The sequence below is a fragment of the Physeter macrocephalus genome, chromosome 12 (genome assembly GCF_002837175.3).
Source record: "Physeter macrocephalus isolate SW-GA chromosome 12, ASM283717v5, whole genome shotgun sequence".
Classification (NCBI taxonomy): Eukaryota; Metazoa; Chordata; class Mammalia; order Artiodactyla; family Physeteridae; genus Physeter; species Physeter macrocephalus.
The window spans coordinates 17,427,735-17,444,199 of record NC_041225.1 but is presented as its reverse complement, the minus strand read 5'-3'; the positions used below and the strand labels follow the sequence as shown (position 1 = coordinate 17,444,199).

Genomic DNA, 16,465 nt, shown 5'->3' with positions numbered 1-16,465 from the left:
CGTTCCATTGTCAAGATACACCACCGTTTACTCAACCAATCTCTTAGTCTGTAAGTTTAGATTGTCTCTAGTTTTTCTCTGTTATCAACAATGTATTCATGAACATCTGTCTGGAAAGCTTTAATTATATCCTTGTAGTACTTTAAAAATAATTCCTATTTAACTTTGAGATACATGTTTACTGGCAGCCTGTTTTATTTAGATCAATATTAAATTAGGATGGACCCCCTGAAGTCAGGAGAGAGGTGGTCAGCAAGGTTAAATAGAAAGGCTAGGAACAATTTTATTATGCTTTGACACTTTACACATTATTTGTGTTAGCAGTGCTGATGAAAAAGCTGAAAATACTAGCTATAATAATGAAGTATTTTGACTAGTTATGGCTGTAAAGAAACCATTCTATTCTGATTTCGTTTCTTAGAATGGTCATAATTTTCCTTTAGGTTAAAGACCTGGGAAGGACTGGGTTATTAAAGCCCAGAACTAGGACACATTCTTTTGTAGTTACATCCTAGATGCACAATTCCTAGGGTAACAAGTCTTCATATTTTCATCACTCTTGATGTATCTTGATAAATTATGCTACAGAAAAGCTGATCCAATTTACACTCTTTCTATCTAGAAAGGTCAGGAGAGGTGTAACAGAGGAAGGGATACTTGAACTGAGTCTCGAAATCTGATGGTTTTTACCACATTGATGGGAGTAGCATGTTCCAGGCAAATGCAAAGACAGAGAGTCCTCCAACAGTAAGGCACGTCTTGGGGACTCCCTCCTCAAAGGAGTTCCACTACGAGTCTTCCAGCTCCACTGAAATCTTTGGCTGTGCTGTCCTAGGAAGCCTCTGCAGCCAGATGCCGTTTCTTTGGTTAAACTCTTTGTTCTTGGTTCTGTTTGACCAAATTTGATATAGTCCCTCCTTCATTGAACACATGTTTATAGAGTGCCTACTAGGCACAAGGTGGAATAAAGAAGGGGAGGAGACAAATTCATGTAATTCTAAAGCGTTTGGCCTTTTTCTAAAAGCAGCTGGATCTAGTGAGGTGTTTTAAGTAGGAAAGTGTTAAGTCAGCCATTATACAAAACTGCTTCCGCTGGCAGTGTTGAGCATGGATTAAAAACAGACTAGGGAGCAGGGAGATGGTTTAACCGACCCATGCAGTTGTCCCAGTTAGAGATAATGAGGGCCTGAACGAGGGTCGCAGACACTGAGAAGGGATGGACATGAGGACATTAAGGTCACAGACTGGTCCTTGCCTTCAAGGAACTCACTATCTAGTGGGAGACACTAAAAAGCAAGGAAGGTGATAATTAAAATATGGTGTCATAAGTGCTATGACAGGGTAAGTACATTAGAAGGCCATTTAACCCTCTCATCATTGGAAGTGACACTGAAGTTGAGACATAGAAGGGGTAAGGAAAAGTATTCCAACAAAGTACAATAGCTTGGAGGAAAAGAAGACCCATTCAAAGAATTCGAAAAATTTAATTCAATTGGCTGGTATTTAAGAGTGCAGGAATGGAGAGCTGCAAGAGATAAGGAGGCAGAAGTAGAGATCAGATTATGAAGAGACTTAAAATCCACGTTAGGGACTTCCCTGGCGGTCCAGTGGTTAGGACCCTGTGCTTTCACTGCAGGGGGCACGGGTTTGATCCCTGGTCTGGGAACTAAGATCCCACAAGCCTCGGGCCAAAATTTAAAAAAAAATCCATGTTAAATACTTGAACTTCACCCTGAGGGTGATGAGGAGGTGCTGAAGAGTTTTACAGATTTATACTTCAGAGACATGGCCTAGAGATTTAAGCAGGGAGAATCTTGATACTTGGTAATTGGTTCAGTGAGGATGAGAGAAGGAAGTCAAGGGTCCTTTATGGTATAATGATTACGAGCCAGCATTCAAATCCCAACTCTGTCTCTTCCCAGCTAAGGCAGATTAATTTACTTTTCTATGCCGCAGATCCCTTATCTGTAATATGTGGGTAACGACAGGACTCACATCAGGATTACATGAACTAATACATGTAAAGTGCTTATAAGAGTGCCTGGCACATAGAAAGTACACAGGATGTTAGCTCTTTTATTAATTTTATGCATACCCTGACTTCTGGCCTGGGAAATGGGTGGAAAGAGGTGACATTTCCTAGGACAGATTTCATAGGAAGAGGAGATATGGGGTGAAGATAACTGGTCCGTTTTGACTGCATTGAACTTAAGAGTTTTTGGCTACTAGCAGCCAATGGCACAGAGCTGAAGAGATGGTAACTAAGGGCTCCAAAATTGATCCAATTAATGTATTAATCGTGCTCAAAATATCTGTATTCATCCAGGCATTGTGGATACAGTGTGAGTGAAACACAGCAAAGATATTAATTCAAGAGATCTTGCATCTACTACGCGACAGGCATTGTTCTTGGCACTTGGGATTCATCAGTGAACCAAATCAAGGAAGGTGATGAGGACCATATGAAAACGGAAAGGGAACATAGGAAACGTGTATGTGAGAGGAACCGGGCTGCTATTTAATTTAATTTATTATTTATTTATTCATTCATTCATTTATTTTGGCCACGAGGCATGCAGGATCTTTGTTCCCCTACAAGGGAGCGAACCCATGCCCTCTGCAGTGGAAGCACCAAGCCTTAACCACTGAACCGCCAGGGAAGTCCCCAGGCTGCAATTTCATATAAGGTTGTCAGGCTAGGCTTCATCAAAAAAGTGACCAAAAAAGCAGAGAGTAAGTCAGAAAGAGAAAAACAAATATCGTATATTAGCGTATATATGTGGAATCTAGAAAAATGGTACAGATGACCTTATTTGCAAAGCAGAAATAGCAACAGAGATGTAGAGAACAAACGTATGGACACCAAGGGGGAAAGGGGGGGTGGGATAGGTTGGGACTGACACATATACACTACTATGACTAAAACAGAAACTAATGAGAACCGACTGTATAGCACAGGGAACTCTACTCAATGCTCTTTGGTGACCTAAATGGGAAGGAAATCCAAAAAAGAGGGGATATAGGTATACGTATAGCTGATGCACTTTTCTGTACAGCATAGACTAACACAACATTGTAAAGCAACTATACTCCAAAAAAAAAAAAAGGAAAGAGAAAAGCAGACTGAAAGTCGAGGGAGTTAGGCTGAGCGCCTACTATGTGCCAGAAACTGTTCTAGGCACCTGAAAACATAAACAAATAGGACCCTGTGAGGATGTAACATTTACACTGAGCCTCGTAGGACAAGAAAGAATCACACAAAGAGTGAGAAAAAGTGGGAACACAGGGATGTCTGAGAAAACCTGAATGCCAATTTATTCATTTACAAAGAGAACTATAGGCTATCAACCGGATATTCAGATCGGCCTGTCCAACTACTCTCTCATCATAAGTTTGCTTGGTGAATACTGAATCCGGACAAAAGGATGGAGTTATATGACTTCAATGTCTGGTGGAATGAGCCTTGAGGAAAGCGCCTCTCAGCTCCTGGGCTCTGGAGAGACCCCACTGTTAACGCCAGGACACCCTGTCTCTCCCAGAGGAGGCCTGGATTCATCCGGTCAGGCGCACCTCTCTTTTACTCCATGCTTCAAAAACAGATCAGACCTCCAGCTGCATGATGTACAGTCTTTTTTTAGTTGTCAGGATACTGTCAAGTCCTGAAGGCCTGATAAAATTTTGTCTCTTTAACTTAGCATATCTCTACTCTTACCTTTTAATTGTTAATTTTTATCGTTTTTTAATCAGAGGACAATCATATTTCCATGTTCTGGGGGGGACACAGCTACCACCACTTTGAATTTACCAAACCTGCTTCTCCATCATCGAACAGAAAGCAAAAAAATAACAGGATCCCACCTACCCTCCTAGGCAGGCCCAGCTCCTTCAAAAAATCCCAAGTTTTATCTTGCCATCTTGCCACCTCTTAGTACATAACTTATCCAGTCTCAGGACGGCCGTGTGCCTGTTTGACTTCGCCTTTTTGGTTCTCGGTGGGCGCGCACAGGGCTGGCACCCAACATGTCTATAATTTTTTGACCCTCCTGTGTTGCGAATAATCCGTTCCTAACCGTTAGGTCTTCCCGAGCTCTGACCGGACACTTCAAGGCCTGCAGCGCCAGCCGTGCGCACCGCCCCACGGTCTCAGATCCCCGCCAGCTGCCTGTCCGCGGGGCCCACGCTGCCTGCCCCGCCCCATCCCGCCTTGCCCCGCCTCCGGTTTCACGCACCTGAGACTTCCGGTCGCGGCCAAGAACCGCGCTGGCCCGTGGGGGAAGGACGCGTGCGACCCAGAGGCCGGTCCGGCTACGCATGCGGCCGCCCCGCCCGCCGCCCCGGCCCGCCGGGGGGAGGAGCACCGGAAGCGCTGCGTGCGGGCGGGGCCGGGGGCGGGGCCGGGGGCGGGGCCGGGGGGGTCCAGAGGGTCCTTCCGACCGGCGGAGCCGGCGCCGAACCAGAGCAGAAGCAGGGACGCCGCCCACGTTCGAATAATAGTATCAATAATATCAAAAGTCCTAGAGCCCCAGGGCAGATGGAGGTTCCCCGCGTGACAGCCCAGAGCGTTAGCGGGGAACAGGGAGGAGCGGGGTTGAGTCAGTCTGGAGGGGAGCCCGCCTGGTACCCAGAGCAGTCGGGTCGGATGTTCTTTACTGAACATCCAGGCATTGCGCGGGGCTTTGCACGTCTCATAGTCCAAAGGGCAGGCAACTCCACTTGGAAGGGGACGAAACTAAAATCGGTTTTAAAAGATAAATGGCATTTAAAGGAATAAACGCTGGTATTCCCAATACAGAGATGGTAACAGGTAGGAAGGAGTGGGTCGGAGAACACACTGAGGGCAATGAACGTTACCACTTGGGGTGTCCCTCGGTGCAGCTGGCAAGAAAATCCTTGTGGCTTAGCCAGATGGGAAATTTCCCCGTCAGGCAAAGTTCCAGGTAACTATAGCTGCGTCACAAACTACTTCAAACGCCAGTGGCTTAACAGAACGATTTATTCTAACATTTATATGGTCAAGGCTTGCTCACGTGGCTTCCTTCATTCAGCACAGGTTGACTGAGCGGGGAGGTCCAGGATGGCCTTATTCATGCCCTTGGCGGCTGGTGCAGGCTGGCTGATGGGGCACCTCCGTTCAGGGCTAGCCTTGAAGGAGCACTTTGGCCACATTCTGTTGTCCAAAGCACCAGCAAAGGCAGCCCAGAGTCAAGGGGAAGAGAAATGGACCCCACCTCTTGATGAGAGGAGCCCAAAGAATTTGTGGTCATCTTTTTCAGTCTTCCACAGAAATCAATCTCTCCTTTGGCTTAGAATAGAAACCATCAAGACTTGCATCTTGGAGTAAGAAGCATCCAGTGTTCACAACTTGGTGATGCCGATACGATGACCAGGGCTCCATACAAAGCTACAATAAAGACACAGTGGCTCCTTATTTATTTACTATTACCCTCTTGATTGAAGTCACTGAGTAATTAGTCTTTCTTGGATTATGCAGGTGGGAATGGATTCTGTGCAGAGTTAGTCCCAGTAGGAGTTTTCCAAGTTATCATTAAAAAGAGCCACGCAATTCTGTTGCCCTTTGCTTATATTACATCTTTCTAAATTCCATTTCTCTGGAATCTGAGGTGGTACAATTTTTCCCCCCTAATTTCCTACCGAAGTGTTTTTCAAGAATGGATCCGCCCTCCCTGCTCCTAGACTTCCATCCTGTGGTTATCCTTAACCCCTCCCCTACTTCTTCTGGGGACACTCCAACACGACCTCCATCTCATCTTCCATCTCTCATAATGTCTGCTCCCCTTCAGAGTTGAGCTTCTTTGTGGAGTTGCTACACATCCAGTATCCACTTCCTCACTTCCCATTCGTTTTCCAACCCACTCCAACATGGATTCTGTCCTGTTATTCCATCAAAAGTGCTTTTTGCAGGGTGAGCAAAATGGGTGAAGATGATCAAAATGTACAAACTTCCAGTTATAAGTAAGTCCTGGGGATGTAAATGTACAGCATGGTGACTATAAAAATACTGTACTGTATACTTGAAAGTTGCTAAGTGAATATATCTTAAAAGTTCTCATCACAAGGAAAAAAAAAATAACTGTGTTGACAGATGTTAACTTCTTACAGTGATCATTTTGCAGTGTATACGAAATCATTATTCTGCACACCTGGAACTAATATAATGTCATATGTCAATTATATCTCCATTTTTAAAATTTATTTAAAAAATAATAAAATTCTTTAAATCATTAAGAAAGTATTCAGGGATGATGGAGAATTAGGTCAGCTACTTACTCTCAAATGGTTGGGAGGAGAGGGAAAGGCCTTTGTACCATGCTTGCAACTTTGCTGTAAATTTGATATTGTTTCAAAATAAAAGGAAAATGATATATGTTAGGTGTCTGGCATTGTAATAAAGACTGTGAGCACCCCACCCAGGTCCCCTTTACCCTTAATTCATCATCCATTCTCCAGCTGGTGTGAATGAAGGAGCTAGCAGGCACAGGCACACCAGAGTGATTCACCCTGCCTCCCTGCCCACCAGCCTCCCCACTTTGGTTTGGAGGTGGCAACCGATGCCTGACTGGCCTAGGGCTACAATAGTCCCACCCCTTGCCTCAAAGTGGGACAGTGGGACAACTCTGCAGTATGATCCCTCCAGAGCACCCTGTGAGTCAGGCCATGAATTTATCTGAGTGCTCATTCTTCGTTGATTCCTTCTGCTTCCCTGACTCCCTTACAGGCTTACCTTAAAGAGCACACTCTCAAATATCATGTGCATCTGGGTCCTTGTCTCAAGCAGCTTCTAGGGAATCTCAACTAAGCCAGTTACACAACAGCTCAGTAAATGATAACTATTATTACTGGCATCAGTGACAACACCATTAGATGCAATACCAATGCATGTATTATAGGTCTTATTTTATAGGTATGTTGAATCTAAGGTCTCCTAACATCCTTATTTCTCCTGAACTATATTATTTTTATATGGAAAGTTTCTCATCAGAAACAACGGCAGAACTCTGAAAAATGTTCACTTTAGGATTCTGCTTGTATAATTCTTCCATAAAACAAATAAACACCTAAGTGAGGCTGTGGTCCTGATTAAACTTGTTCCATTCCACCCCTTCCAGGAAGTCTTTGTGGATTTCCATTCCCAGGTGGGCTGCTAAAACTATGGCTTGGCTTGGATTTTGGTATTCCAATTCTCTGATGTCTTAGCAGCAATAGTTCTCAATCAGAGTAATTAATGTTTGCATTTGTTATCATCTCAATGACTGGATTGTGCTACGACATTTGACATCCTGCAATGCATGGGGCATCACATACAATGAAGGACATCCCAAATTCAGCGTCCAACACACTATCAAATGTCCTGTTGGACATTCATGGAGGTGAAAAACCAGTCTGTAAATATTTGAGCCAAGTCCCTATTAAAGAAAAAAGTGGTTTTGCTAAGGTCACTAGTGCCATTCATGTTGCTAGATCCAGTGGACCTTTCAAGTCCTCATCTACCCTTTCAGTTGACTGCCTCCACCTTAAAGACTTTTGTGGGCAATCTTGACATTATCCTGTCGTGGTTTTCCACCAATTCTGCCAACTCTTCAGTCCCCTTAGCCAGCTCCCCCTGCGCTGACCAGCTCCTAAATGTTGTAGTTGCTTTATCTCACACTATATATTTACCATAAGCAACCTCTTTCATTCCCATAGCTTTAGAAACCATTTCTGTATACAACTTCAAAATTTGTATTTTTTCATTCCATACATAGAACTGTCTGCCTTAGAAACAGGTATGCCCAAAACCCATGCTCCTGAGCTCTTTCCCCCAGGGAATCTCCATGCATCTAGCTTTTTTTTTTTTTTTTTTTTACTAGAAACCCTTTCATTTTCCTCATTTCCCACTTTAAGACCATCAGTCTGTCCTGCCAAACTTCACCTGGACTCTGTCCCCTTCTTGATATACCTTGACCATCACCATCACCTCACTTGGACAACTATGTCCCTGCAAAAGCTATACATGTCACATCCTCAGAGAAGCCTTCCTAGTTCCCACAATTAAAAGTCAAGTGTAGGGGCTTCCCTGGTGGCGCAGTGGTTGAGAGTCCGCCTGCCAATGCAGGGAACACGGGTTCGTGCCCTGGTCCGGGAAGATCCCACATGCCGCGGAGCGGCTGGGCCCTTGAGCCATGGCCGCTGAGCCTGTGCGTCCGGAGCCTGTGCTCCGCGACGGGAGAGGCCACAACAGTGAGAGGCCCACGTACTGAAAAAAAAAAAAAAAAAAAAAAAGTCAAGTGTATATGTTATGTCTCCTCTTCTGTCTCTCTGAAATTTAACTTTTTCTTCATAGCACATCACAATTTGTATCTTATATAATTACTGTCTGATGTTCTACCTTCCCTGGTAGACAGACAGTAAGCGCTATGAAGGTAGTGGTACTTTATTCACCACTGTATCCTGAGCACCAAGCACAGTGCCAGGCTAGGTGAACAAATGAATGATTTGTGTATTTTTTCTCTCCTAAAGAATTATGTTCTATAAATGATAAAGAGCATTAACTTAGTGGCTTACATCCCATTCAATGTTTGTTTTTGTTTTTTTTTAATTACAAATACGTGACATCTGTTTGGTTTTTTTCTGATTTACAAAATATTTCTTCTCCTAAAAGAAGATGCCTTTTCCTCTTTGAATATGCCTTTTTCCTTTATGAATATTAAGGAGATTACTCAATTAAGCATTAGAGATCACCAGTAAATATTAAAGTACAGGAAAATGTTCAAAACATACATAATAGAAATATTTATAGGTCACTATGTCCACACACAAATGGTTTTTAACTTCAGCGTACATTACTTGGGACAATACTGCTGTTTCAAACTACTAGATGTTTTAATAAGAATGGCAAACTGATATATACAAAACAAGAATTTTTTTTAACAACTAGGCTGTTTTCTTATATTAAATATTGGTGGTATAAAATGGTAACATCTGCAAGATAAATTATTACACTTAGAAAAAACTATTTTGTGAACTCTGAAACGAATTCCACGCGGGTGAAAAAAAAGTTTTAAAAGGATGATTTGAAATGTGAAATGCTTCTTAAGGTACGTAATTTACTGGTCTTTGAGTTTAGCTGCCAGTGATTTTTAACAGAACAGACATGAAAAAATGCAAGAAGATAAAGTATTCTAAAGCAAAATCCCTAACTGGAATTTCAACATACAAAATCGGTACACCAGAAATCATGTGAAATACTGATGTCAAATTGTTTGGGCACTGTTTTTTGGGTTTTTGATCACGTGTTAGAGAAATACATTTTAATTAAAATGTTTTGGTGCCATTTAAATATTGTTACACAAAAACTCTGATTTTTTGACAAGGACAGAATGTAATACCAGAGAAATCTTCTTTGAATTTTGGAAAGCTTCTTCTCTCTAAAGCAACTTTTCTGAATATGTATCATCAAAAAGTGCAATCTACAGTGATTCATAAATAGTGAAAAATAAGGAATCGTCTTCCTTCATTTTGTTAGGTTTTCATAATAAGGTTAAGTTCTCATTCAACAGGCCCTCTTAGTCAAAAGCAATTTTTGGTTTCTTTGGTAACATACACAAATAACTTCATTCCACGTCTATCATTTCTATTCCATCACTTTCTTTAACATATACCACTGAACCCAAGGCTTTCTCCGAAAGAGATCCTGTGCCAGTATCTTTGCTCCTTGTAAAGTTTTCTTGGTTTGTGTCTTCTAATCTTATTTTCTTGGTGTTTTGAAATAACTGAGTCACGGGTTCCAATTTGCTTTTCTCAGTCCTTTGCATTAAGTGATCATCCACTTTTGAATCCATACGCATAGCAGACACTTGAGTAGCAGATTTACTAAGAGAAAATCCCATTGGGACAGCTGGATAAAAATAGTTTGCAGGTCCCTCTTTAAGTAGTGGACACGTTTCTTCAACTTGATTGCTTGGGGAAAAAATTGTTACAAGTGAATACAGAGGGAGTTTCAACTAACTTCATGGCAGTTTGTTTTAATGAAATTTCATGGTGATGATACCAAAAATATAAAGTAAAATCTCCTTCCACTTCTCAGTGTTTACATTTTCTTTGTGGAAGGGTTTGCAGGTTCTACAGATTCTCCGAAAGTCTTTTTTTTTTTTAAAGGAAATTACTAGATGTTACCTTTCATCACCTGGCAGAAAATAATAGAACTTCTCTACTTAGTCTTGCCTATCATTCTTATTATCAAAAACTTTTAATTTATTATTAATGGATTAAAGAAATAATTACTGAAGGCCAAACACCCTGCTAGGTGTTCTGGAAAAAAAAAAGCTGCCCAAACAACTGTAAACATTTACACACCTAATAATACACTATCAAAATAATGAAGGAAAAACTGACAGAAATGAAGGGAGAAATAGACAGTTCTACAATAATAGTTGGAGATTCCAAAACTGAATTCTCAATAATGGAGAGAACAACCAGACAGGACACAAGTAAGGAAATAGAGGATTTAAACAACACAATAAACTGACTAGAGCTAACAAACACATACAGAACACTCCACCCAACAACAACAGGATACATATTCTTCTCAAGGGGACATTTTCCAGGAGAGACCATATGTTAGGCCACAAATTAAGTCTCAGTAGATTTAAAAAGATGGATACCATACAAAGTATGGATATCATACAAAGTATCTTCTCTGACCACAATGGGATGAAGTCAGAAATCAACAACAGAAGTAAAACAGGAAAATTCACATATTTGTGGAAATTAAACAGTATACTCTTAAACAACCAATGGATCAAAGAAATCACAAGGGAAATTTTAAAAAATACTTGAGATGAAGATAAACAAAAACACAACATATCAAACTTATGGGATGAAGCAAAATCAGTACTAAGGGGGGAATTTATAGTGATAAATACTTGCATTAAAAAAAACAAGGGGCTTCCCTGGTGGCGCAGTGGTTGAGAGTCCACCTGCCGATGCAGGGGACGCGGGTTCGTGCCCCGGTCCGGGAGGATCCCGCGTGCCGCGGAGCGGCTGGGCCCGTGAGCCATGGCCGCTGAGCCTGCGCGTCCGGAGCCTGTGCTCCGCAACAGGAGAGGCCACAACAGTGAGAGGCCCGCGTACCACCAAAAAAAAAAAAAAAAAAAAAAACCAAGAAAGATCTCAGATCAACAAACTTTACAGCTTAATGAACTAGAAAAAGAAGAAGAAACTAAACCCATTACTAGCAGAAGGAGGGAAACAATAAAGACTAGAGCAGAGATAAATGGAGTAGAGAACAGAAAAGCAATAGAGTATAACCAATTAAACCAAAAGTAGTTTTTGAAAAGAGCAACAAAATTGACAATCTTTACCTCGATGGACTAAGAAAACTCAAATTACTAAATCAGAAATGAAAGGGGACATTACTACTGATTCTACAGAAATAAAAAGTATTATAAGAGAGTGCTATGAACAATTGTATGCCAACAAATTGGATATCCCAGCTGAATGGACAAATTCCTAGAAATACAAAACCTACCAAGACTAAGTCAATAAGAAATGAAAATCTGAATAGACCTATGACTGCTCAGACCATTCAGTGGGGGAAAGGGCAGCCTTTTCAACAAAATGTGCTGGGAAAACTGGATATCCACATGCAGAAGAATGAAGCTGGACCCTTACCTAATACCATATACAAAAACTAATGCAAGATGGATCAAAGACCTAAATGTAAGACCTAGAGCTCTAACTCTTAAAAGAAAACATAAGGCAAAAGCTTCCTGATGGATTTGCAATGATTTGAGTATGCCACCAAAGGCAGAAGCAACAAAAGAAAAAATAGATAAGTTGGAACTTATGAGAATATATAAATTTTGTGCAATAATAGACACTTGAGGGTGTAAAGGCAACCCACAGAAGGAGAAAATATTTGCAAACCATATATATGATAAGGGACTAATACCCAGAATATACAGAGAACTGAAACTCAACAACAACAAAATATTGGCAAAGGACTTGAATAGCCATTTCTCCAGAGAAGATATATGAATGGCCAACAATTACATGAAAAAATGCTCATCATCACTAATAATTAGGGAAATTCAGATCACAGCTACCAATTAGATATGGTCTCACAACCATTAGGATAGCTACTATTAAAAAAAACCAGAAAATAACAAGTGTTGTTGAGGATGTGGAGAAATTCAAACCTTTTATTTATTTATTTATTTTTGGCTGCATTGGGTCTTCATTACTGCGCACAGGCTTTCTCTAGTTGCGGTGAGTGGGGGCTACTCTTTGTTGCGGTGCACAGGTTTCTCATTGTGGTGGCTTCTCTTGTTGCAGAGCACAGGCTCTAGGCACACAGCCTTCAGTAGTTGTGGCTCGTGGGCTCTAGAGCACAGGCTCAGTGGCTGCGGTGCATGGGCTTAGTTGCTCCACGGCATGTGGGATCTTCCCAGACCAGGGCTTGAACCCGTGTCCCCTGCACTGGCAGGTGGATTCTTAACCACTGCGCCACCAGTGAAGCCCGAAATTCAAACCTTTATGCACTATTGACGGGAATGTTCAATGGTACAGCTGCTGTGGATAACAGTGTGGCAGTTCCTCAAATAATTAAAAATAGAATTACCATACGATCCAGCAAACCAACTTCTGGGTCTTGAAGACATATTTGTACACCCATGTACAAATAACATAAGCTATTATTCACAATAGCTAAAATGTGGAAGCAACTCAAGTGTCCATCGATGGATCACAGGTAAGCAAAATGTGGTATATAAATATGATGAAATATTCAGCATTAAAAAGGAGGAAATTCTGCAATATGCTACAACATGATGAACCTTGAGCACATTATGCTAAGTGAAATAACTCATAAAGACAAATACTGTATGACTCTACTTACATGAGGTACCTAGAAGTCAAAATCATAGAGACAGAAAGTAGAAGGATGGTGCCATGGGGAGCTGTTGTTTAAGGGGTATAGACTTCCAATTTTACAAGATGAAAAGAGTTCTGGAGATAAATGGTGGTGATGACAGCACAACATTATGAATATATTTAATACACTGAACTATACACCTAAGAATGGCTAAGATGCTACATTTTATGTTACATGTACTTTACCACAATACAAAAAACTAAAGAAAAAAAAGATGTCCAATAAAGAAACAGTACTTTTTATTACCAATGCCCAATCTGCTTAGAGAGATGAGCATGCAACATGGAGGGAGGGGCTTGGAAAGGTTGTGAAAGGAGGGGGCCTACGTCAGGGTTGGGCTTTGAAAGATGGTCAGGAATTTGGTAAGCAGAGTTGACCAGGATGGCAGAAGGGAACAGAGCTTGTTAGAGAACAGTGATCTACTGAAGAAGCTCTAGCAGCAACTTGAGATCTGGAACCCCTTCCACAGCTATGAATGAAAGCACTTACCCACCTTTTAGAATGTATTTCTTTAATATTTAGGTACTGGAGTTATCTTTTATGAGTTTACAATTCCATCCCCATCAAGCCCTAATCATTTACTGACAGAAGATTTCTAAAGATATCATCTTGAAACCTTGTTTATCCATATTCATGATTGAATATCAGTGTTTAATCTGTAACAGAACAGAGTCCAGGGTCTACTGTAGTATCCTAAACATAGTAGTTAGTCAAATGTTGTTAGTATAACAAATACCTGTTTCTTAGATTGGAAATTGAAGATGAATTTTTTTCTCATCAAGTGAATATCCAATACTACCTTCAAATGAGTAAAAGTGAGTTTATTCTGTTCTTTGGTTCCTCCTCTTTGATTATTTAAAAGGGAAACACTCCTCTCAAAAATGCATAAGTTGGGGCTTCCCTGGTGGCGCAGTGGTTGCGCGTCCGCCTGCCGATGCAGGGGAACCGGGTTCGCGCCCCGGTCTGGGAGGATCCCACGTGCCGCGGAGCGGCTGGGCCCGTGAGCCATGGCCGCTGGGCCTGCGCGTCCGGAGCCTGTGCTCCGCAACGGGAGAGGCCACAAGCAGGGGGAGGCCCGCATACCACACACACACACACACACAAAAAATGCATAAGTTGAATCTAATCATGAGGAAACAATCAGATAAACCCAAATTGAGAGACATTATATAAAATAAATAACCTGTACTCAAAAATGTCAATGTATGAAAGACAAAGAGAAGTTGAGGAACTGCTCCAGATTAAAGGATATGAAAGAGACATGATTTCCAAATGTAGTCAATGATCCTGAATTGGGAGGTGGGGCGCGCTGGAACATGGAGGAAATGTACTACAAAGGCCATTTCTTGAACAATTGGACAATGTGAATATGGATGGTTTATTAGATAATAATGTTGCATCACTGTTAAATACCCTGATTGGGATAATTGTATTGTGGTTATATTAGTGAATGTCCTTGGTCTCAGGAGATAACATGCTGACATAGGGGTAAAGGATCATATCTATAACTTGCTTTCAAATTATCTAGTGAGAGGCAGATACAGAGAGACAGTAACATATGCAAAACGTTAATGACTCTCAGTGGGAAAGGATAAAAAATTGTTCAGTGTATTTTTTTTTTTTTTTTGGCAGTACGCGGGCCTCTCACTGTTGTGGCCTCTCCCGTTGCAGAGCACAGGCTCCGGACGCGCAGGCTCAGCGGCCATGGCTCACGGGCCCAGCCGCTCCGCGGCATATGGGATCTTCCCGGACCGGGGCACGAACCCGTGTCCCCTGCATCGGCAGGCGGACTCTCAACCGCTGCGCCACCAGGGAAGCCCCAGTGAATTATTTTTGCTAAACTTCTATATGTTTAAAACTTATTCAAAATACAAAGTTAAAAAAAAATTAAAGGGACTTCCCTGGTGGTGCAGTGGATAAGACTCTGCGCTCCCAATGCAGGGGGCCCGGGTTCGATCCCTGGTCAGGGAACTAGATCTCACGTGCATGCCGCAACTAACAGTTCACATGCCCCAACTAAGGAGACCATGTGCCACAATTAAGGAGCCTGCCTGCCATGACGAAGACCTGGTGCAACCAAGTTAAAAAAAAAATTAAAAAGAAAATACTGGGCTTCCCTGGTGGCGCAGCGGTTGAGAATCTGCCTGCCGATGCAGGGGACACGGGTTCGTGCCCCGGTCCGGGAAGATCCCACATGCCTTGGAGTGGCTGGGCCCGTGAGCCTTGGCCGCTGAGCCTGCGCGTCCGGAGCCTGTGCTCCGCAACGGGAGAGGCCACAACAGTGAGAGGCCCGCGTACTGCAAAAAAAAAAAATAATAATAAATAAATAAATAAAATAAAAAAATAAAAATAACTGCTTAAAAAAAAAAAGAAAATACAAAACTATAAAACATACCACATTTGAAATTGACAGAGGGTAAAATAATGGTAATGTATCTAATTACCAACTAGCACATTAAACTTCACTCTAACAGAGGGACTGAGAAGGAATGAAATGCAATAGGTTAGATTTGGCCCTATGAGTCTCACCTTAACTTCTCTGGGATTTTGAGGACAGGAAGGGAGAAGAAGTCTATTGGGGGCCTCTTTGACCTAGTATTTCAGTTGCCATTCAAAAGAAATCTTCTATGCATATGGAAGAATAAAGATCTATAAAGAGCTAAATAAATTTGGACATACACACACAAAAAGCACAGAGACTTGCCTTACCAGATTTTAAGATATGCTACAAAGTCAAAGTAACAAAAACAGTGTAGTACAGGTGCAGGAACAAATAAATGACTAATAAAACATGACAGAGCTCCAGCATGGATATAGGTATGTGCAGCAGCTTCACATATGATAAAGGTGACACCATACAGCAAAGGGGATAGAAGAGAATAAGTTTAGTGTGATAGCACTGTGAATGCTGGCTCACTATGTGGACAAAAACAAAGCAGGATCCCTACCTCATATACCAAAGTGGGCTCCTAATGAAGTAACAAAGCAGGATCCCTACCTCATATACCAAAGTGGACTCCTAATGAAGTAACAAAGCAGGATCCCTACCTCATATACCAAAGTGGACTCCTAATGAAGTAAAGACCTAAAAGTGAATGGTAGAACCATAAATGCAGTTTTTAAAATGTAAGACAGGGCTTCCCTGGTGGCACAGTGGTTGAGAATCTGCCTGCTAATGCAGGGCACATGGGTTCGAGCCCTGGTCTGGGAGGATCCCACATGCTGCGGAGCAACTAGGCCCGTGAGCCACAACTACTGAGCCTGCACGTCTGGAGCCTGTGCTCCGCAACAAGAGAGGCCATGATAGTGAGAGGCCTGTGCACCGCGATGAAGAGTGGCCCCCGTGGGCTTCCCTGGTGGCGCAGTGGTTGAGAGTCCGCCTGCTGATGCAGGGGACACGGGTTCGTGCCCCGGTCCAGGAAGATCCCACATGCCATGGAGTGGCTGGGCCTGTGAGCCATGGCTGCTGAGCCTGTGCGTCCGGAGCCTGTGCTCTGCAACGGGAGAGGCCACAACAGTGAGAGGCCCACATAC

The 16,465-nt window shown here is 42.2% G+C and overlaps 2 protein-coding genes across 2 annotated transcripts in view; both read right to left on the bottom strand.

Moving 5' to 3' along the window:
* MRPL30 (mitochondrial ribosomal protein L30) overlaps positions 1 to 4,321 on the bottom strand; it is a 106,269-nt gene extending 101,948 nt beyond the window's left edge. The window contains exon 1 of the mRNA XM_055088931.1: positions 4,230 to 4,321. The gene's annotated coding sequence lies outside the window, so the exon portion shown is untranslated. The remainder of the gene's footprint in view (positions 1 to 4,229) is intronic.
* A 5,166-nt stretch (positions 4,322 to 9,487) lies between these two features.
* Positions 9,488 to 16,465, bottom strand: part of C12H2orf15 (chromosome 12 C2orf15 homolog) — a 17,856-nt gene continuing 10,878 nt past the window's right edge. The window contains exon 2 of the mRNA XM_055089180.1: positions 9,488 to 9,957. Within this exon, the coding sequence (XP_054945155.1) occupies positions 9,612 to 9,887 (276 nt within the window). The 5' untranslated portion in view covers positions 9,888 to 9,957 and the 3' untranslated portion in view covers positions 9,488 to 9,611. The remainder of the gene's footprint in view (positions 9,958 to 16,465) is intronic.